The sequence below is a fragment of the Pithys albifrons genome, chromosome 1, assembly GCF_047495875.1.
Source record: "Pithys albifrons albifrons isolate INPA30051 chromosome 1, PitAlb_v1, whole genome shotgun sequence".
In the NCBI taxonomy this organism is placed as follows: domain Eukaryota; kingdom Metazoa; phylum Chordata; class Aves; order Passeriformes; family Thamnophilidae; genus Pithys; species Pithys albifrons.
The window spans coordinates 71,432,206-71,455,625 of record NC_092458.1 but is presented as its reverse complement, the minus strand read 5'-3'; the positions used below and the strand labels follow the sequence as shown (position 1 = coordinate 71,455,625).

General features: G+C 40.8%; 1 protein-coding gene across 3 annotated transcripts in view; it reads right to left on the bottom strand.

The window, feature by feature from the left end:
* Positions 1 to 9,948: 9,948 nt before the first annotated feature.
* ALKBH8 (alkB homolog 8, tRNA methyltransferase) overlaps positions 9,949 to 23,420 on the bottom strand; it is a 55,671-nt gene continuing 42,199 nt past the window's right edge. For all 3 annotated transcript variants that reach the window (XM_071554897.1, XM_071554916.1, XM_071554907.1), the window contains exons 9-12: positions 20,555 to 20,709; positions 19,513 to 19,778; positions 11,847 to 11,996; positions 9,949 to 10,640 (exon numbers count right to left, since the gene is read on the bottom strand). In XM_071554897.1, the coding sequence (XP_071410998.1) occupies positions 10,068 to 10,640; positions 11,847 to 11,996; positions 19,513 to 19,778; positions 20,555 to 20,709 (1,144 nt within the window). In that variant the 3' untranslated portion in view covers positions 9,949 to 10,067. The remainder of the gene's footprint in view (positions 10,641 to 11,846; positions 11,997 to 19,512; positions 19,779 to 20,554; positions 20,710 to 23,420) is intronic.

Here is a 23,420-nt window from a genome sequence, read left to right as displayed (position 1 = left end):
CATATAGTGGGAAGACCTGGGATTTCTCTTGGTGTGTTGAAGCTGAAAAAGCCTCAAAATAAATAACTTTTAAGAGACTTTTTTATTCTTTTAGCAGCAAAGGTATTTATTAACAACATTGAAGGTAAGCCAGTTCATACTGGGCAAAAACTTGCCTGGCTTGTTCTGCCTTCAGTGTTCTTTGGGATCTTCTGTCCAAGGAGCTTCAGAATGGGAGAGACCAAACATAATATCTTTTGTAGTCAAGATCCACTTAATATTTTCCCGTGATGTGGTTTCAAGCCCTCACCATGCCTGTCAGAAGCGCCTTAGGGAGCTGCTGACACAGGCAACATATACACAAATCCTGCAGGTGTCCTGCAAAGACAGTGGATTCAGAAAGTGATTGGTCACACAGGAACAATGACTTATTATAAGGTCTTTATGCCTTATAAAATCTAGCACTTTTTAGACAGGTTAGATGGGCAAGAAGTGAAAAAATGGGTTTTGACCCTATGCTTCCTCCTGCCTGTTCTCCCAGGTATGTCAGCCTGAACAAGTGGATTGACTCAACTGAGAGGATTATTTGGGAAGAGCAAAGGTGAGGCAAGAGCTCTAGTCATCCCAACAAATCTCCTACAGGGGATCTTTGAGTGATAAATCTAACCATGGCCTGCAAGCTGGCTCCATGTCTTTCAGGTTTTGTAACAGAAATTAGAACAGGAACAGGGCCAAAGATTGCAGAATTATGCTTGTTTAATCTGTGCAATATCAACAGAAAGAGTCAGATTAATCTCAGTAATTCCTCTAACTCAAAGCATACAGATAAGCTATTTTCATAATTAACATTGCTTCATGAAAGGAATTAATGCAACTGTTTTTCACTGCAGAATACCTTCTAATTTGCATCCTTGCCACATATAGCCTGGGACCCAAGAAAAGTGTGTGATAAACATAGTGGGAGGTTGGGCATATTCTTAATAACAATGCCTTAGAAAGAGGGGTTAGAAATAATTTCTGGTAAAAACAATAAACAAAATTCAAGATCATGTTCAAAACTGTGCCTCCTATACACTGACCCAGAAAACATTCAGGTGAGGAGAGGTTCAGCTTTAATGAATGGCATGATAAATCACTACTTCACTGAGTATGTTTGCAATGCTGAATAAGGTGATACCTTAGCATGAATTTCAGTCTCTTTTCTTTGAAAGGAATACAGACAATGTGATACACCGAAACTGTTTCTTTGTCTGAGGCTTAAAATAATCTAGATAAGGAGATTGTGTTACTTTGTGAGGAAGCAGACGGGAAAACACAGTAACAGTTTTTCTCTGGTCTGCGCAACTGTGAAAACATGTCGAGTCCAAAGGCAGGACTCCAGCATTGCTCTCTCATCTTAGGTACCACCAGAAGTTCTGCCTTAAACAATCGGGAATCTCACAGGGTGACCAGGCTCCCTCTACCCTCCACCATGGGGGCTTGCAATAGACACTGCCTTTGGGCTCAAACACAGTGTTACCAGCCACAAGTGACAGGCGTATCTTGCTAGTGGCATAGAAGAGCTTAAACCAAACCACCTCCTAGAACCAGATGCCTTTATTAAAGTTCTCTTTGAGGCCCTCTCTGCAAATCCCAGTTCACAAAGGCCAGAGTAGAGAGCGCTGATACTGGAGATGAGTCTAACTTATTTCTCATTGATTAGAAAAGGTATTAAGCTGGCTGATGAACTCAAAAATATTTCTTATGCTCTGGATATGGATGCTAATTTCCAGTGTCTTTGCAGTACTTTAACTGCAAGATAATTTGAGAGGAAGCAATCTCAGGAAAACAGGGAACTCAAAAGTTGGGCCATTCTGGTAACCTGATGAGAGGCAGTGGTGAATTCTAAATAAAAGATACTCTGTACCTTCCTCAGAATATGGGATGAAGAGTGAAGAAAGTGAGATGTGGAGTGAGTATATGCAGCAGAAATCATTACAGTGGCAATAAAAAAATAATATTGAAAGCATTCCTCAAAGAAATTGTGCTCTCTTGAAGGGCATTACTGCTCAATGAAAGGGTCATGCCAGAAACTTCTAGAAACTCATTCTTATGATAAATTAAAAACAGTGTCAGGCCAGTTACCAGATGGGCTGTTTACTAGAGGGCATAATGTCAAATTTTTCCAGCCTGAGATGCCTGTAGAGGTCCAAAGGCAAATAATTTGAGGAAAGGATTGAATGGGAAGTATAAAGTGTTAGGATTTTGAAGGGACTCAGGCATGGACTTACTTGTGAGTCAAGGGATTCTTTCTGTATTGGTATATTAGGAAATCTGATGCAGGTGAGAATTTAGAGGTCATGCGACCAGAGAGAGAGACTGTGTAGATAAATAAAGCTGAAAAGCTGAACAGCACACACAAGCAAGTCCTCAGAAAGGGATGCTGTGCGCAGAGATAGATTTGGAATAGAAGAGCAAAAAACCCAGCAGGTTTGTGTTGCTAGACTGAGAGATATCAGAAGAATGTAGCAAGACTATATATGGGCAAATCACTTTTGAAAACTAAGCAAGAGGCAAGAGGAGAAAAAGAATGAACAACCTCTTCTCTGTTTCTTATCCTTGCCATATTTAACTAGAAGGCAGTGTGAAAGGCTGGGGAATTGAAATTGGAATTGAAGGCAGGATCTCCTTTCCAAAAGGAGGAGTGTGGGATTCACTGCAATTGTTCTAATAGAGTTTTAGATATTGCCAGATTGTAACTTGAATGATTGCCAAAGAGAGCTGCAGCATACTGTAAAGAACTTTGCCTCTGAGACGGATGCTTTAGCAGTTCCTTGGTTGCAAATTTATCCTTTGAACTCATCTAAGTGTATGAGAAGCCTAACATTAGGGACTGATGCGTGTTTTAGCAGTCAAATGGGATGAGAAATATGCTGCTTCATCTTCTCTGCACAAAGCATCAAAGATGAACTATCTGAGAAGATAGGATGGTTTAGCAACAGACTATCAACTGTTTTTATTTTTAATAATTTCTAAACTTTCCCTAGGCCTTGGAATCATGACTCAATTCCTGGGGGGTGAAGCAGGGGTGGGACCAGGGCTGGACTGAGAGATGTGTAAAGTAATGATTGGATAGATCATATTATAAAAGCCATGGAAACTAGAGCTTGGAGTACACATGCATGTCATCACGTATTCCTGTAGGCACTAGGCCTGTTATTAAAGGACTTTTTATCTTATCCTACACTAAAGTGGCTCAGAGTCCTGCTTTGTTGGGGGTCTCTCACAGCATCATCATGTATCTCCATCTTATTTGCTTGTAAATTAGGTATTTCCCGCCTTTGCTTTCATAAAAATCAAAGGAAAAAGTACTGCTGTCATTGAGGTTGCTGTTTTGTAATGACAAAACATGGGCATAGCTGGCTTAAGTAGGAGAGGCAAGTTTCACATCAGAGCACTCTCTCAGTGTCCCTGATCCAGTCATTGCCCAGATGTACCTCTGTAAAGCTCCCTATGGAGCAGCTGCCTATTGGGAGGTCCTGAAGCCCTCAGACCTGCAACCACCTCCACTCCTCTCTCATGCTACTTCAGACCTGGCATACCCAGCCCGCTGGCTAAGCCGACTATGTCAGAGCCTGATCCAGAGTTCACAGAAGGCAGAGGGGCAACTGTCCATCAGTTCCCAGGAGGCTTTAGATAAAATCCTAACAAAAAATGCTTAGACCAGCTTATTTACTGGAAATGAAGGGAAGAAGAAACAGACAGGACAAGGAATTCCACTGGATTGTCTCTGACTTCCTCCTTGTGTTATCGTTCAAAGCCAAAATATCAGATATTTGATATTAGGACAAAGTCACAGGTTAGACTAATTTAATCAAGGCCACCATTAAAATAGCTCAAAATCATTGCAAAGTTTCTAAGAATGTTACAGTATTTGCACACCAGTGGCAGCTTGCTGCAAATGCAGAACTATGACAGGGATACTGTACAAAATGAAGTCAGCAAAATAAAAACTATTCTGAGTTTTGCTGTTGAGCTGAGATGTAGGCATCAACACAGATGTCTTTTTTAGTTAGGGGAGGGGGCTCCACCTAGAAATTTGTATCTAGCTTGTGGATGAGAGTACCATCAGGCAGAGGAACAAGCTGTCTGCATTCACCAAGCATCTCTGTAATAAATATCTGGTGAGAAGGCAGGCAAGAGAAGGAAAATGAATCATTTGTGGCCACTTGATATGTCAGGTATGGCCTTTCAGAGAGTTTGGACAAAGCAATGCAATTCTGATTCTGCCCCAAGAGGACACATATTAGTTAAGGCAGAGCAAGTTATTTGCATAAATTAGGGTCCTGTGCTGGTTTAAAGGTGAACCAGCAGGGGAAATGAACTCACCACAAGAGAGAGATTATAAGTCAGACCTAAAATTTAATAATAATAATATTACAATAAAAACACTGACACAAAAGGAAAATTGCTTTCAACTCACAAAAACCCAGCAGTATAACCCAGTGTCCTGGGGCACAAACCCAAGGGGGTTTGTTTGCCCTTGTGCTGAGACCCCTGTGACTCCCCCAAGTCCAGAACAAAAGGAAATGAAAAACCTGTTGGTGCAGGCGAGGGCTGTGGTCTAAGCGAGAGCGGTGATCTCCTCCTGGCGAGGTCCTGCTGCTCCTCTGGATCCAACGAGAAGTTACCAAAGTCTTCTTACCCACCACTTATGTACCCTCAGGGAGCACCTGGTCCCTCCCCCTGGGCGGGGACTCACACAATGGGTGATTAACTCTGGGAGCCAGGGGGTATTGAACTGTTGATGGCCCATTAGCAGCTCTGCCCCCCTCAGGCTGGGTGTGAAGGTGATAATGACTCCCTGGGTAGCTGCTGCTAATGGCCCATTGTCCTTGGGGAATGAGTAGAGGGGGTAGAATACACAGCTTTGATTATCCCCCACACAGTGTCAACTGGTCCCTCCTGCTCAACTAGGACAGGTCCAAATACTAATGTTGTCAGTGTAATCACTTCATTTAAAACACATTAGCACACATAAAAGAGATTTGCAATGATGAATGAAATGTCTTTCCCTCTTTTCTCCCCAATAAATTATAGAAAACCACAGTGACACACAGAAAGTGATAATGACAAGAAATCCTTAATTGTAGCAGCGAGAAGAATACACAAAACAAAGCACACTGGAGACAGTAGCTATTAATCTTCTTTACTATTCCTAGACAAATTTTTATCATTTTCACTTTGCAAACAGAAGCTGTTTCTGTGATATTTACAGGAATAACAGAACTGGAGTTCTGAAACTGAAACTTTTTAGATTCTGGTAAAACGTGAACATTTTGTAATGTATAGAAAATGTTATCACTCTAAATCTCTCATAATCTAAGTGTTTGAGATGGCTCCCCATCCACCCAACAGTGTCAGGGGAATAGTTTGTAAAATTCAGAACATTTGCTGTATGCAGTGACAGCTGTGTGACATTTATTCCTGGCACACCATTCCCCAAACGTGCTCGTTGCCATTCACTTTATATGGAGAATGTCTGAGCTCTGCTCAGGAGGGACTTAGCTCCATGACTGACTTTCCACATAGTTTTTAGAAGTTTTCTTCATCCTGTATGCACACCAGAAGCTTGCTATCAATCAGCCGGATTGCTGTTTTTCTAGCCTATATTTAATATCTCTGATAGACATTTAATTGTTCCAATGGGATCATGGCATTTAACTGATCACTATTAGTCTCCACTCTCTGCTGTCACGCTCTATTGATATGAAATTGTAATTTCATCATGCTCTTCCCTATTACCTGTTTTAGAATGCTCCTGCTTTTCCATCTCTTGGTATATTAAAGCAACTTCATGACTTCCTACACTGCCTTATAAGTCTTAAAAACTGAAATACGATTTAGTTATCTTATATCCATTATCAATGTGAGTGTGATGGAAATCAACCTTTTTAATCAAAAGCCAGTAGTAGTAAGATGCACACTTTAGTCTTACTAGTACATATGAAGCACATCTGTATTTATATAGACTAGAAGTTTCATACTCATAATGCTTCTGTGAGCAGAACAGGACATTAGAGCAGTCATAAGAGACCAGTAGCCCCTTGTGGCTCTCAGTCAGCAAAGCAATGCAGCCAGCATGTTGTTCCTTGCAATCTGCTGTCCTAAACCTCTCCCTGCTAAACTTAAGTTGAGCACTGCAATGCAAATCCAGCCTCTCTAAGGTCTGGAGGAGTTTTTATCACTGGTATGGCTGCACCAGGACATCAGTCTGAAAGGACCTCTATGAAGTTAAAAAAACTCCTCTGTGCTTTGCAGGTTTCATTTCTTGTCTGCCCTAGGACTACAAATCACATCATCGTTTTCACAGCTTTAAGCCCACAGATGCTCTGAAGCACTTGCTTTGTCAGGGCAGGACAGTGCAACACATGGTCCAATGCAGAGTCAGGGTACCTGACTTGGAGTAACCTGGTGGTCTCTGGAACAGGAGGTTGGGAACAAAAGGGACAGTGAGCCCCAAAACAGCCACCTCTGGTCACACCAGACATTACCCTGCATGTTTCCGGAGCCAAACCTGGGGTCATATTTGGGCCAGAGCAGAAATTCCCACCTCCCTACTTCTGGGTGCACTGAGACACTTTGAGGATGACTGGGACATCAGGGAGGAGACATTTGCATTCACAGCACAGGTCATACCCACTTGGAGCTTTGCTTTCGCTTTATCTTCTAGACTGCAAATGAATAAGCATTTAAGCACATTTGTTATTTAAGTAAGGCCAAAAAAGGAACATAATTACTATGAAAACCACTGCATTGTGAAACCTTCAACATTTAAATCCAACTGTTGACCTTAAAGAGTTTCATCTCATTAAGCTTCCAGGAGGTAAAAAGGGGCAAGTGAGTACTGCAGAGGGCAGCTGTGGCAGCACGTAATTTTCCATGTTGTAAGGAACCTCTGCAAAACATTTTGCTAACATCTACCTGCTATCATCCCTTGTCACCCGCTTCACCACTTGATTCCTCTTCTGGCATCGTAAGAGACTGCCTGACTTCAATTAAAGAAATATTTTGTAACATTTCCAGAGGTTCTCAGAGTACTTTTAACTCTTCTAGTGTCTTTGAAAAGCTGATGTGCTGCTGTGATCATTCTCCAGCTCATGGCCCTCAGAAAAGCCAGGAAAACCCTCTCTGGTAAGGATTTATATGTTGCACATTCAACCCAGTGTGCCTGTTCAATCAGCATTGCCCAAGCTGGTGTTCTTCACGCCAGAACCTCCTTCCAGAATTAACATCTGCTGAGACCCATCACCATCAGGCTGCCTGGGACAGGGAGAGCAACAATTTTTTCTTTGAGCCAGGGTGAAATGGATTATTAATGCTGCTGTGACTAGCAAAAAGAAGTATCTCGCAGAAAGACCAGTGGTATTTGATGGCTGGTAGAAAAGTCTGACTGTTCTCTCAGACATCCAGGTGCTTCACTGCAGAGCTAGTGAAAGACAGAATCTGACCTCTTCATATATGTGGCAGTCAACAAATTATGTTAATCAGCCTGGCAGTCAAGAAATGCTGAATGCCACAGCAGACACTGCCTAATGCTGCCTCTGCAAGGGAAACGGAGGGAAGTAGCAGAGTTCTGGAGGAGCCACAGGGCCTGCAAAAAATAGATCACTCTGTTACATAAAGTCCACATTCAGCTGCTCAGGGTTTACGTCTACTTGATGCATTCAAGCCCCAGGTTAGCATAGCACTTAACCCTGTTCCCAGCTTAGAGCCATCAGTGAATTTGGAGGCAGCACATCTGAGCTATCCCCCAGTCAGAACAAGAGTACATTAAGTAATCGAGCACAGCTGCAGACCTGATTTCTAATTTGTCACACGAGGTCAAGATATGGCAACACTTCAGACTGTTTCAAGCAAGGCTTGTGTTTCTTGCCAGCACACAGTATGTTCTTACAGAAAATGCACCTACAGGCAAACACACAAACATAACAGCAGCTGCCGTGTGCTCAGCAGGAGTCTAGGAACCAGCAAACACAGGGCCATGCAGACACAGAGCATCAGAGATATGGTCCTACTTTATTCTACATGAATGCAATCCACAAAATCAGAAATAATAGGCAGCTCAATTTAGTGAGGCAGTCACTGCAGACACCCAGAGAGGCTGTCCTGCTCTCTCTCAGCAGGGACACACCAACATTGTGTGGCACTGTGTCCTAATTCTGGTCCCACAGTCCAGCAGGGAACTGAGTACATTGCTGCACTCAGACACGGTGTACCAGTACTGAAGCCAGCTCAGAGGCCTCGATGCAAAACATGCTTCCAGCTATGTGATATTCATTGCATTGTGCAAATCAAGTCCTGAACATGCCCAAGCAGACTCATCGCCACAGACACACTGCCATGTGGCCCAAAGGAAAGAAATCAGCTAGGACAGGGCTGCTGCTACATGGGCAACATGTGCAGCTGAGGAATGAGATCTTCCCTGAGGGCTCTCTGGAAGCAGACAGCAAGCAAGGCACAGGCCAGGTGAATTGTGGGGGCAGCAAGCTCCTCTCTTGCCACTGTTGTTCCCCTCAGATTTTCTCCATTATAAGATGGGAGTGCAGGAGAAATGGTGACTGCAAGCAAACTGCCAGCACAGCAGCCTTTGACCTGCACATGTGAGGCAGGCAGGAGTAGGCTAAGGGCACGTGACTGTCCCCCAAGTGCCCACTTCGTTTAGGATGCCTAGCTCAGTTTAGATGCCATTAGATCACCAGCACAACCTACCTACAACACAGGTCTTGCTACAACTACAGGTGATAAATCAATATAACAGGCAGCTTAGCAGCACTGGTCTCCAGAGACACCAATAGCCACTTACCCTGCAAAAGCCAGCCCAATGTATTTTAATTTTAGAAATGCATTGCAGGTGGCACTGCCCTTGCATAGCACAAGAGTTGTGTTAAATAAATTGTGCTACTCATTACAGGCCACAGCCAAAAGGCCTGCTAAGTCAGCCAGCCCAGTATCAGTTCCTCTCTACTCCAGTTCTTTGCTCTTCTGAAATGCAGTAAATAAACCTTATTTCACTGCCAGTATTTAGGGATTGAAACTACCCTGCAGAAAATCTGCAGCAATATTGTTCACTTTAATATATTTCCTTGTTTTACCCTAGAGGGATCTGAGGGTCACCCCACACCATGAGTCTTAGTGCTACTGGCACAGAGAGCTGAGCTCACAGGAATGCAGGCACTTAGCAGAGCTGCTCGGAGTATTTCAGAAGAGCTTTTAAACACTGCAGCTAAGAGCTATGGAAATCTGAGGAACGACAGCATGACTTGTGGGTGTTTGAGAGTCAGGGAGAGAAAAATGGTTGTTGTATCCCTACCGACTTTCCAGTTCCCATTGAGAAATTCATTATTATTACAATCAAGAGAGTAAATTCTAAACTGAAAGAGATCTGTGACCCCTCATGGACACTAAGACAGGCAGGATCAAATTAGAGGCAACATTTTGACTCTTCAGCTAAACTAGTTCACATTCCATTCATTCCCTCCTCCCTGGCCCACAGTTTTATACAGCAAGCAGCTTTGCTTTTCCTACCTACCCAGAGCTCCATTGCAATTAGCTGTGGGCTGCAGGGAGACCAGTAATCACCATAAACTGGTGAAAGAGAAGGGAAAACTAGGCCCTTTGTCTTTAAAAGCTAAATATTGGCAATACTCATTTGCATGGCCAGTATTTTTCCACTTAATCCTCTTCACTGTAATTCAGAGAAGTAAACACTGAGATTAGCCCAGCTGGTGAAAACTTGGTTGTAATAATGCCAAGGTCATGGGTTCAATCCCCTGTGTGGGCCATTGACTTAAGAGTTGGACTTGATGATCCTTGTGGGTCCCTTCCAACTCAGAATAGTCTGTGATTCTGTGAAATACACTGCAGATGTAAGTATCCGAGTTCGGCCATGATTTTGTTAACATACGCACACAGTGCCTTGTGGTTAATTCAAAGACAGTCTTTATTCTGCTATTTTAAGAGGCAATGGCTGCAGCCTGCATTCAAAATACCTTTCACACTGTAAAAAACAAAGAAAACACTACAGATAGTGGAGGAAACACCACAGGTTACAATTTTTCTAGAACCACACACCAGTTTCCCTGATCATAGTAACTCTTTTGAACCCTCACACAACCCAGGGATCTGCATGCTGCTTCCAGTTCCCCTTCACAGAACACATGGTAGTAGCGGTGGAAAACAGGACTGAGTTCTTGTGATTCCTTGGAGCCAGCTGGAACCAACACTGTATCAACGTTTTCCTCTTTCTTTTTAGTACTACCTTTCAGGTGCCAGGGAACCAGCAAATCTTGAGACTGAAACGAGGTTCGGTTTGTGTGAACAGGCAGTCTGGAGTCTGCTCCTACTGGCCTTGCATCACAGCCTTCGTCCTTCAAGTCATTAATGAGGTGGTCAGAACATCCTGAGTCTTGGCTGCTGCTTCCAGCCACTTGATCAGTAAGTGGTCTCTGGGCTGTGCCAGTATTGATTTCCCTTTCTTTGGCTTTGCTACCACTTTTTTCCTTAAGGTATTTAGACTTCTGGCTTTTGTATTCTTGTTCCATTGCCCAGACATAAATAAGTGCAGTTCCACCAGGTCTTAGAAGCCGGGCTAGTTCACAGATAGTAGCTAGTCTCCGTTCCTGGAAAGAAAAAGCAGAAGTGTGAAGCTAGCACATAAAAACTCAGGAGAATGGAATGGCAGCAATTCCTCCTTGCTGTACCCCCGAAGTTCAATAAAAATTAAAAGGAAGGGCTTTTTTCACTATTTATTTTCATTTATAATACAGTCCATCACTTTGTGCAAGCAAAGACATTTTTCTAAAAACAGTTCTTCACTGACAGACAATTTCTTCACCAAAAGGGTTGTCATGCATTGGAACAGGCTGCCCAGGGCAGTGGTGGAGCCACCATCCCTGGAAGTATTTAAAAGACTTGTTGGTGTGGCACTGAGGGACATGGTTTAGTGCTGGACTTGGCAGTGCTGGGTTGACAGCTGGATTAGATGATCTTAAAAGTCTTTTCCAACCTAAACGATTCTATTTTCTTTTTCCATTTGCTCTGTGCTTAGCAGGATTTCTTAGACATATCAGTCCATCTGAAAATGACATGTACCTCTTCAAGAAAGTGGTTTGGTCTTTAAAATCCCAGATTCGAATCTAACATACCTGGTGATGCACACCCTAAGTTTGCAGCTGAAGGAGTCAGATTTACAGCTTAAACGCAGGTCCTCCGACCACCCAAAATTATGTCAGCCTTCTCCAAAACGGATTTCTTTCTACTTTTTTATACTGGATTTGGAAACATTCACTGCATTTCTGGTATGGAGAGATTCATGGAGACCCCTAAGATGGCTTCATGGTCTAGAAGCTTGTTACTATCACACAGTTTCTGCTAGGAGAACTTTACATAGCTCAGAGATATAGCAGACTATTGAGTAGCATCCCTTTCATTTGGAGATGGACAATGAATGCACAGAAGAAAAAACCAAAACTACAAGATCTGCCCAAGAGCCAAGGATCTGAGATGGGAAGCAATATAGCTCTTGGCTCCCAAAGCAGAGCCCCAATCTCCAATGTCATTAATTTTAAGTAGGCAAAAATGAAACACAAACATCTACACCAAAGCGCCAGGGGGACCAAGGGCATCTGACAGAGGGAGAATGTGAACAGAAAAGTCTAAGAAGCAGCAGTACCACAACAGCTGAACTGTGCTCTGACAACTGCTTACACTGAATGCAAACCTTCGATTTCTTCCCATTTTGTTCCTCCCTTTTGCTTTCTTTGTAGTTTAAGCAGCTCTGCACAGCAATACAACAGCGCAGTGGAGCACAGAGAGGGATGACTTACCACTGTGGAGAAATGGTGTATTACAGCAATAGAGATGCAGGCGTCACAAGAACCGCTGCGCATTGGCACCAACAGTGCATCACAGACAAAAGCCTCGAAATGTTTTTCTCCACAAATATCCACCAGGTTTTTGCTGCGATCACAGCCAACCTAGAACAGAAAAGTGTTTCATTAAGCTTTTCATAAGAGGATAATTACAAGACTGGAAAATGATTTTCACTTGATGCTTACAGTAAAAGAGTAATCCCAGTCTCCTACTGAGGGAACACATTTTAGTTTGAAATCAAAACAAGAGCAAGAGTGAGAACATAGCCTCAAGAGGAATATAGGGTACCCAGGTATAGATAGAAAGAAAATCACCTTGATCTTTACTTAAAACAAAACTGGAAGACTGTATATTAGATAGCTCATTATAGCACCCTGATTTTGAACCACCTGAAGATGGACCAGGTTTCAACCTAACTTTGAATCAAGGCATCGTGAAATCACCAAGATGAGAGGTGACCTAACCTCAGTATTTTCTTTTCATTTCAACTGCTATTTGTTAACTTGAGAACATTTAAAGTACCTAAGTACTGAACTCACAAAAGCTGATGTACAAGTGTAAATGACAATGTAGTGACTCTGGTGGCATCACTAAAGTGTGTCAGCTTCACTGATCACCAGGATTTTGTAATTTCAGTTAAGGAAGTGCTCAGATACAGTCCTCTTGCCCTTCAGTATTATGATCCAGGTGAATTAACCCCTAGAAACTATTTCAGAACACGTCATAAAACACCTAGTTTTTGCCCCTTTAAACTTTGCCCAGTGTCCATGTCAAAGACGATAAGAAAAGACTTACTATCTTTGAGAAATCAGCATCTAGGAGATTTTTTTACATGCTTGCATTACAAAAAACCCACAAATTAAAAATGCAAACTGATCAAGACCCTTTCTAAAAGAAAGAAATAGAGTGAGCCATGCACCATCCTTGTTTTCACATCTGCCATGCACACTGAATATTCTAACCAAAGCCCTGCAACCAGGTTGTTTATCACACTCTGCTTGTATAAGAATATTAAATTTATTTTTGTTTTCAATGACAGCAACAAGTAGATAGCAGAGAACAGGTTCAGAATCCTAAATAATTACAGCAGACAGTGTTTATTGTGTTCAACACTGAAAGAATACTAAACCATCTTTGACACAAGAAGAACAGCAAACAACTTGCTCTACTTAATCAACCCAGCAGAGATAACAGTACTGCTAAAATTAAAAACCCTTTTTGCAGCAATTAATTAAAATATATTTATTTTCCATAACAATTTTTCATTTTATCAGTTCAAATATTTTTCTCTTTCAGCATACAATCACAGTTTTGAAGAAAACTAGAATTCTGTTCCAGGCTCATGTTCTGAAAGCTCACAAGTGAGCTGCTTTCTAGTCAGGTCCCTGACTTTTGAGCCAGTGTAAATGAAACAGTTGTGAAAATGCTAACTGACAACACAAGATAATCCTCCACAAAAACAGCACCATGAGTATGTACATATTGCCCTGCCAATTAGCAATAAACAGACTGAAAAGATCAATCCTAGCATTGCTTTCTTCCCGGGTCTTCCTCGGCCTCTCACATTTATTGAGTGAATAGTGTTGCTTATGAATAAAAAAAGGAAACTCTTGTTTACGTGAAAGTAAACACAAATGCCCATCATTTTGCACTGGAAGCCAACTGAAGTGCCTTTAAATTACTCTGGCAACCTGTGTGTTAGTGATTGCACACCTCATTACTGGTGCCTTTAACTACTTCTGCAATTAAGACATTAGCTTGCAGTACTTAATAATAAAACTCAAAGGACCAAATTCACTGCTGGCAGAAGGAGGGAGAAGAATGCTTGCAGTTTCCACAAACAGCAAGCTTTCCCAGAAAGGATTGCTTTGGCCCTCCCCAACTATAGTGAAAACGAGTTGGATAATGGAATGCAATCCCCTGTTCCCAAAATGACCTTGGAAAAGACTACAATGTGTGTTGATGAAATCCAATGAACTGAGAATGAGAACAAAGACATGACTGCCAGAATGCAAAGTCCACATTTGCATGTAAATTATATCAAATACTATGAAGTCAGGCTTACTTGTACTGTCATACTTACCAAAGTCAATGTACATCCAAAGCAGAAAATATGCTGGTTTGCAATGAAAATGGAGACTTTGAAATGGATCACTTTGAATGCACAGCTGCTTTAAAATAGGTATATTGGGCTAAAACTTTATGTGGTTTTAAGTGTAAACATGATAATAGGTGTTATGCATATATGCATAGATGATGAACACAGGGAGTTACCACAGATGCCTGGTGCTGAAGCCAGCCAAATTTAGCAACCTTACTGGAATTATCTCTGCATGATATTTTAAAATAATTATAATCACCACATTCCTGCATATTCTGGCTTACAAGAGACATACATTCACTAGAAACCAAAATACATTGGTTTCAGTCACTTAGAAAACAATCAGCTATCAGAAAACAGATAACTTTAATGGGGCAATGCCAGCTTACAGCTGGGAAATGAGCCTATCTGTAGCTTTTATGAGTATAGAAAACATTTAAAGTGAGGGCCAGAGATCCCAAACTCAACTTTTCCCAATTCTGTTACTAAGTGATTTCTACATTCTAAAGCATGCAGAAGCTTTGATGTGATGAAGCTTCATTTACGGAAAAGAGTTCAAAGAACTGTTTTAATTAAGAACAGGTTTATTTCTCTCTAGTTAAATATGTATTCCATTTTAAAAGAGTCTCAAAATATACCTGGAAAGCTTTAATTTTTGTGTAGTTCATATCTCTAATTCTGATGCTCAGCACAGGATACTTATTGTCCTTGCTGACATCTCTTCCAGAAGAGTGGAGAAAGGTAGATGAATTACTATTTGTTCAGTGTCCAAACCCAACTGAATCTGGTACATCTCTCGGTGAGACAAGTTGTATACATTTTTACAGTTTCCTATTTCTTACTATGTACAAGCCTTCTCAGTCATTCCTTATACCTGCTTTCCCAATTTTCCAAATCAAATATCTTGCTCAGTCCCACCAATTTCTCATATATATCTGAAATAGCAGGGCTGACTATTCAGCTGAATCTGCCTCTCAGGGAGTCCACCTTTCAGCAAGTTGCTCTACACTTTTTAGCATTTCCCCAAAGGAGGCTGGCTTCTCAGGCTTCTTGGATTTTTCTCCAGTCATCCAATCTCATATCCCGGCCTTTTGGGGAAGTACCTCCACCCCTCTCTTCACTGCTTTCTGTGATGTAGACAATAGCACACAGGAGCACCAGAGTGGCCACTGAAACCTAAGTACGGTCTGAAATCCACTTGGATTTCAGACATTGATTTTCATTGTGTCTGCATCCAACTCTTATTGTAAGCCAGGAACTATTAGTGTGGAGGCCTGTAACTCTGTAACTAGAATCCCAGCAAACATAAAACTTAGGAAGAGGCAAACTCATGCTGTCACTCTGGCGTACTACACCTTCTCTGGACATGCTGGGTTAACACATACCTTTAGACAATAAAAATATCAAAAAAGACCAAGATAAAAGAGGAGAAGGGAGGGAGAAACAAATGTAACACTTGTGATTTGTTTGAGTTTGCAGCAGCAGCTCTGTACTGCCTTCCTGAGAATGGATAATACAAGCAGATATCCCATCCTGCTCCTTCATGTTTCCAGGCACCTTCACCTCCACCGTTTCAGCCAGGAGTAGCTCGATAACTTTTATATATATACTTAATACAATGGTTTGGAATAGATCATTAGGGGGCAAAAGACACTAAATAAATAGCTTGCTTTATAATGGTGCTGCAAATCTGCAAGAGATAAATCCTCTTGCAAGCTTAAATATAGGTAAAGACAGGTTAAGGCAGCCCACCACTACGTATTTTCTTTCTACATTATCTCATTATAACTAACTCAGCCTGGTAGAATTAGTTCATTTACGTATCAGGAAACCTGATTTATCCAGCACATTAGAAAGTGATGAAGAAGACATCTAATTCTGAAATCCAGCCACCAAATGGAATTATCTGGCTCCCCAGAGAAATACTTCAGCTATAACTAATAGCTTGAGAACCTCAAGGAACCAAATTACATTCCAGCAAACACCCACACCAGAAAAAGAGACATCAGCACAACCACAGCAAGACAAACAAATCTTTTTGCTCCAGTTGGTCTGAGTCAGGCTTTTAGTATTCCTTTCACATAGTATTTTGTTTTTCCATTGTGTATAGTCAGGGTGTCTCTGGAAACAAAGCGTTATGTCTAAGATGCAGAGCTCATTTCTCAATGACAAAGCAACAGAACCAAGCTGAGTGACTCAGCATTCATACTGGTTTTATGCTGCTGTTGCTCAGTTCCTCCTGAGCTCTCTTCCCAGATCTCTCATAAATTTAATGACTGCTGTCCATTGAAAGAAAAGGGCATTTCTGCATTCATCTGCCTCGCCCTTCAATCACTAAGATATGGTGACCTTGCTCCAGGTATACCTTTACTAGTTAGTTTTATCCTTCCTGCTTTTACTTACTACTACTAAGTCCTTGGGAGAGAAATCTGTTCCCAATCAGTATGAACCCAGTGCAAATAAAACCCACCCAGTATTATGCAACCATACCACAGAAAATAGTAACACTGTCTTCCTCACACTGGAAAAATCAAATTTTTATATAGTTCTACTGGATCCCAGTTTGGATAGTAATGCAGAAAATAGAGATGCTAATCTCACAGAAAAAGTGTGTCTTACAAGGTCTTGTGAAATTAAACTACACTACTGATTATCCTTGAAGCACACACACTATAGAAACAGGAACAGAATACCTGTATTAAAGCAAATCATTTTGGCTCCTGCATTATCATAATGTTTTTCCTAGCATCAGGATTCTGTCAAGGATGTAATTTCTTTACATATAAAGAAAAAATACCTACCCAATGGCATTTTCAGCTGTTTGCAACTGGATTTCCCGCCAGCTTATCAGTTCAAAGAAAAATGTAAACTATAAATTTGAAAGGGTTCCATGTCTCTCATCCATGCCCTGGCCCTGTGAGGATGCTGATCGCTCTTGTGGGGATTTACACATTAGCACACCTACCTGAGCACTGGAAACTGGGAGACAAAGCTGAAGCTCATAAAAATTGATGAGATCATTGCAAGAATTTCAGCTGGCTCTGGGATGAAACCCTTGTAGTAATGCAGGGAATGGCTAAGGCTGAAACATAGCATGGCATAAAAATAAAAGCCCTGCTTAGAGATACGGATATTAAGCTTGAAAGTACTTAAATAAAACCTGTCAAAATAACTCCCTCAAATGAAGTTAGGTAGGGACAGAATTGTGGAAAACAACCCTAAAATGATGTCTCTTTTGCATTCATTCAAACAATAAAAAAGCTTGGTGAGAGAAAAAAAAGTAATCTGAAACTCTATTAAATTCAACCTTTCTCCAGTCTTTGTCCTAGCTACATCAGACATGAATTTCATCTCTAGCTCAAACATTCTTAATCTGAATTTATTTGTCATGAAATTGCTGCTCTTTATTGCTGCTCTCCCACTGTGTCAGAATAACGCAGCCATTACAGCACTGTCACTTTCGCTGCTTATGCCTTTCATTGTCACACAAGGATACTCAAGTAGATAAGGCTGCATGCAATCATCCGAAGAAACTGAAACAAATACAATAGCACAGGCCACAGTGGAGACATTTTCAGGCAGTGCCTGAGCTTAAAGTCATCAGGAGAGCTACCTTAGCTTTGATCTACCATTAGCACTGCTACTTAAAGCATAAAAGCATACAGTAACCTTTAAAGCACATCACTTGCTTTCAGGAAGTGCTTGCCTCAGGTTTTCAGTGTTTGAGTCAAAACACCCCAAGCTCTACAGCTGAGCCAACAGTGCTCTACCCAACCCCTAAATAGCTCCTAATATCATAGCACTGCCGTATTGCTTCTTTCCCAATAGGCTAAGAGCTCCAGTACACTGTGCACAAAAAGGAAACGCAAAATTGATTACGTTTATGCCTGGATTTTATGCTTCCAAGTAAAGAGGAGTAAATGAGGGAGAAAAGTGATGTCCTGCATCTAGATTGCATTTCCTTTATCCCAACAATGGATTCAATATATAAAACGTATTCTGTAATCTCTGATCTTCAACTCCATAGGAGTCACAGTATCTGCGATACCTTGTCAAAAGTTTAAAAAAATCTGTAAACACAATATACACTGGGTTTTCTTTAACCACACTTTGGCTGCTACAGAAATATAAATCAAGTATAAAGAAGGAGTTGCATCCATCCTCCTGAAACTGTGCTGACTTGTAGATGAAAATAAGCAGAAACAGACTGGTGCTGGTAATTCACCTTAAAAATCTACCACAAACCTCACAACTGCAATGTACCAAATTCATTCTGTGACCAGCTGATCTTCATGGCACCCTGATAAAAGTTGCTCCTCTCCAGTTAGGTTTGGTGATTTTTCTTATATGAAAAATCTGAAATGTACTGAAGATGAATAACTATATTCAGGCCACAGCAGTCAGGCATAAACATACCTACTTATAAATTGGTTGATGATGTTCTAGCCTATAAGAACAGTAAGGAAAATAAATCCATTACTAATGCAGACAGGGTTCTAAACAACAACTTATGTTTTTAGCTAAATATAAATAGCAGGACAGAAACTACCGAAACAAATTGATAATTTTATTATCAATTATGAATGTTTTGCTCTACATAGAAGTTTTCGAGCCTGATGGATTTCAAAGTGTTTCATGGTACAGGAACATGAAAAAATCAGACAATTCTGGAACAAAGGAGAGCAGATACCATGATGAGACTTTTTTTTTGATTAAAACAACATAAGGCTTGACTTCCTTTCTCCCAAAAAGTCTTTGAAATATTTGTAATAAAAATTATGTCTTGATTCATATTTGTATGTGCTTCATCTCTCCCTGACAGAAAAGGAGAGAAGTAAACTGGACTAAGTACAGACTGTGAGACATGGAAAGAGAGAACAAGAGCAAGAATGACGTCAGAACTGCCTAAAAGTGAAGAAAATGGAGTGAAAGGAAGGCCAGAACTCTGTACTGAAGCTGAGACTTCCCCGTGAATTTTATGTTGGCATATTTACTGGGCCTATGCCCAGAGCCAGAGGTGGGTCAACCAAATATGACATCATTCACAAATGAGACATGCCACCAGGCCAAAGGGAACCAAAGAGGATACATGAAAAATAGTGCTGCCCATGGAGATTTCAGGGGCATGTAGACTGCATGAACTACCCATGAGCCAAGTGAAAAACTTCTTGGAAGCATTCACATTGCTCAGCCATTTTCCCTTTTAATAATTTTATTCAACAGCCATGACAAAAAAGGCTAAACCATCCATTACAATTTTTCAATCCACTGCATCCATTATTATTTTTTATTAACATATTTTGAATTGCAAAGCAAAAGTGGCTTTGAAAAAAAGAAAAGGGTAATGTACATAATGAATGGCTGTGGAAACCTAACACAATTAGTAATTGATCTTGGACCAGGAAGCAAGCTTTCTGTTCTTGGCATTCTTCCCACAACTGAACTTCTGACATGCTACAACTGCATGACAGAATAAATACTAGAACCACTGAACAGAAATGACAGTAGATACTACTTACCATGTACAAATCCTCACGGATGCCTAAATATTTCCCATTACCACAACCAATATCAGCCACTATTGATCCTGTTGGCAGGGACCTGAGAAACTCTACAATTCGGGGCCATGGGCTATGTCTGGTACTGCTGAAGTGTGTGGCAATCTCTTCATACACCTTGTGTACATATTCTTGCTCCAGCTTCGAGGCTTCCATCTCACTGTGGGGAAATGAAGGCTGTACCAGTCCTTGCTGTCCTTTCTGGCTGTCACAGACAGATGGGTAAACTAGATACAGAAACAGTTACAGAAGATTACTTTTTAAGTGATTCCTTATTGGTTAAGCTTATTCAGCAAAATAAGATTAAAACTGAATGTTACAATACAAAAAATATTTCATTTCTCCTTTACTTTTATAAACTGGAAATGCAGGTCAAACTGCAGAAGTGTTTGATGCCCTGAAAACAAGCAACCTGCCCACATGTACCAGAGGCTGTCTGCAGTGAGCATTAATCCTGCTATGTTAATGTTTTCAAAACTGAGATGGTGTCTGCAATGCCAAAGACCATGACATCATTGCAATTCAGCCTCTGAAATTCTGTTCTGAGGGCACAAATGGACTTCAGTTCCATGTAATCACTGAGCCACCTGTCTATTATTATCTGTACTGCCCTAAGGCACTTACATGGCTCCATCACTGCAGATCTGACTGCTTCTCCTTCTCTAAGGTACTTATTTTCTCAAAATTACAGTCCCACTCAAAAAACAATCAAAACTGATAGAAACCTGAAGAACAGTAGTTACTTCTATTCTATTACATTATTTAAACACTTGAAGTGTCAGTGAAACACAAGATTCCAGACTACTTGCCTGGCTTCAGAACAAAGCCTTCCTTCCTGTATAGGGAAACTCCAGCAACCACATGAACCATCCAGGACTGGCTACAAGAACTGCCGAACTACCCAACTACCCAAAGGAATAAACTGATTTGCTCAAAACAGAAAAAGCTTACGTATCAGTGATAAATAACAATTTTGACTTGAAGATTGCCTCAAGACACTTACTGCAATTGCAAGGGCCTCTCCTCACTTTCCTGAATGTAAATGATGTCCTTGTTTCCCTTCGATTTAATGTTAAATCTCCAACATCAGCAGTGATTGTTCCAAACTTTTGCCCAAGCTCCGATGCTTGAATGATATCATATTTTCGGGGTGTGATCCTAAAAATAACACCAAATGAAGGAATAATTCAATTTGCATCAGAAAAACCACAATCCATCTTTGTAAGAAGGCAGTTCTTACACTCTGAGACAAATGTGATTACAACACGCTATTTAATGTACTGCTGCTTCTCAGTTTTGAACTTATTCAATTTCAGAGAGAAAAGAGCTGCCACATAAACTAATGACATTAATTAAAGTGTTGTTTAATTGCAAGTAATTACATTTCCCTTCCCTCCCTCCCCTCCATAAAATTTGATGGTTTATTTGCCTAGAACTTAATTTTTTATATATTTATTTTTGTCCCAGTTTTGGCTGGAATAGAGCTAATTTCCTTAGCATCTGTGTTAACAGCGACAGCGCTGTCTTTCAGATTTAGCAGGAGAATAATGTTGATAACTTAACTGATGGTGTAGCTGTTTCTCAGCAGTGCTTACTCTAAGTGAGGACTTTTCAGTGCCCTGTGCTCTGCCAGCGAGGGTGTGCACAAGAAACTGGAGGGAGCCTGGCCAGGACAGCTGAACCGACCTGGCCAGAGGGATATTCCATAATCACAGAGTGTCATGCTTAATATATAGACTGGGGGTAGTTGGCCGGGAGGCACCGATCACTGCTTGGGACAGGCTGGGCACTGGGTAGAGGGTGGTGAGCAACTGTACTGGGCATCACTTGCTTCACTTGGGTTTCATTCCTCTCTCTCCCTTTCATTACTATTACTAGCATTGTTGTTATTACCATTAGCATTGTGAGTGTCATTATGGGTTGTTTCAATTATTAAACTGTTCTTATCTCAAGCTGTGGGGCTTAGTTTTTTATCTCCAATTCAGCCCATCAGGGCTGGGGGAGTGAGTGAGAGACTGCATGGTAATTAGCTGCCAGCCAGGATTAAACCATACATTGTGACATAGAAATAGGTATGATAAAGATAGAATATATGATTAAAAATGGTGGCTATGGGTATTAAAGCATAAAACTGGCTGAGCTCTACATTAGCAGATTGAAATTTCTTGTTGCAAATGGGCCTCTCAAATGAATTCTGCTTTACAACAGAATTGTTTTTTCACTTATCAACAGCAGAAAATGCAAATAATGAAGCTCTTGGGAGATCTATTAAACTGCTTAAAGGGACAAATTCTGTTGTAGATCTTTCTTGACCAAAATCTATCTAGCAAGCAAGCAAATAAACTGGAAACAGAGCTTCTTCAGATACTTCTGGATTTGGCATGGGTCTTAGAGGAACACAAAAATATTTCTGCAAGTACAAAATTAATAAAATTAGAATAATTTGGAACTTTCTAATTTTATTAAGAGGTTCACATTATGAAAAAGTACCAAACCCAAGAATTTTTAATAGCTCTAGAAATGGATCACTTTCAAAATTGAGAAGCGGAAAATGAGAAAGTAAAATGAGAAATACAATGTGTGAGAAGAGAAACAGGGACATCTACGTGTAACTTTCCATCACTTGCACATGGGAAAAAATGGATACTCTTGGAACAAAATGGAAATTCTTCAGGGAAATAGCCTAGCCCTTCAAAGCTGTTCCTGTCACACTGAAACACTTTCTAAATGTAGTCATCAAGGAGATTACTGCAGAAGTTTCCTGAACAAAAGAAAAAAACCCCACAAAACCAAACAAACAAAAAACAAACCAAAGCAAAACAAACCAAAGCAAAACAAACAAACAAAAAAAAACCAACAAAACCCCCAAATCATCTCTAAGGAACTGGCCTCTCAGTGAAGCTCCTTCAGGAATTATGGCTTCCGAGAAACTGGCTCACAGCAGGACAAACTCTCAGCATAAAACTGACTTCCATACTGATTAGCTGGGTTAAACCCTCATAGGCTAAGCTAAAAGGGGGGAAAAAAGAGGTGTCTAAAACATTTTTATAAAGCTGAGCATTCAATCTCATCTCAAATTTCTACCAGATCTTTTTTGCAGGTCACATGAAATTGCCCAGTGCCTGTACTTAACCAAGAATGATCCAAATACCGAGACTGTCGCCTGCAGCCTGACCAGCTTTCCCATCCTTTGCTGGATGTCAGCTTTCCTACTGCAGGAAGCTCATCTCTCATACAGTTTCAGGGAAAAGAGTGCAGGTCCTTTCTGTCTGGAAGTCAGGAAGCAGTACATTGATGGTCCATATAGATGTTGCAAAAAGGAGAGACTGAGCAACCCCAAGAATGGAAATCTCCCAAGGCAGCCATGGAAAGGATGGGATTTAATAAAGAACTGCCTTGCTTATGGCAGATAATGGAGCTATGATGAATTAATCAGCTGTGAATGCCCAAGACTCCCTGGACAGCAAATCCTGAGTTAGCAGATTTTCTATCTGATTGTCTTTTGTACCTGCAGCAATAAGCATAACAGCCAATATTTGCAGAAATTAAGTCTTCTTTTTCAAGGTTCTAGTTTCAACCTAAATAATTTCCTTTCACCTATAGTATAAGCAACAACTCTAGATACAGGCTAGGCTAAAAACAGCATTCCCAATGTCAAAAATAAAATGATCCACACCCTCTTGATTGGCACAGAGGGGTTTTACTATTGCAGTGTCAGGAATGGAGTTTTGTCAGGTTACACAGTCAAAAATTGAACTCATCAGAAAAAAAGGTCACAAATGAACCTCACCAGAAAAGTCAGAATTTTACTTTCGCTTATGAGACAAAAAGAACATACATCTTCTGTCCTCCTTGATGACACTATATAG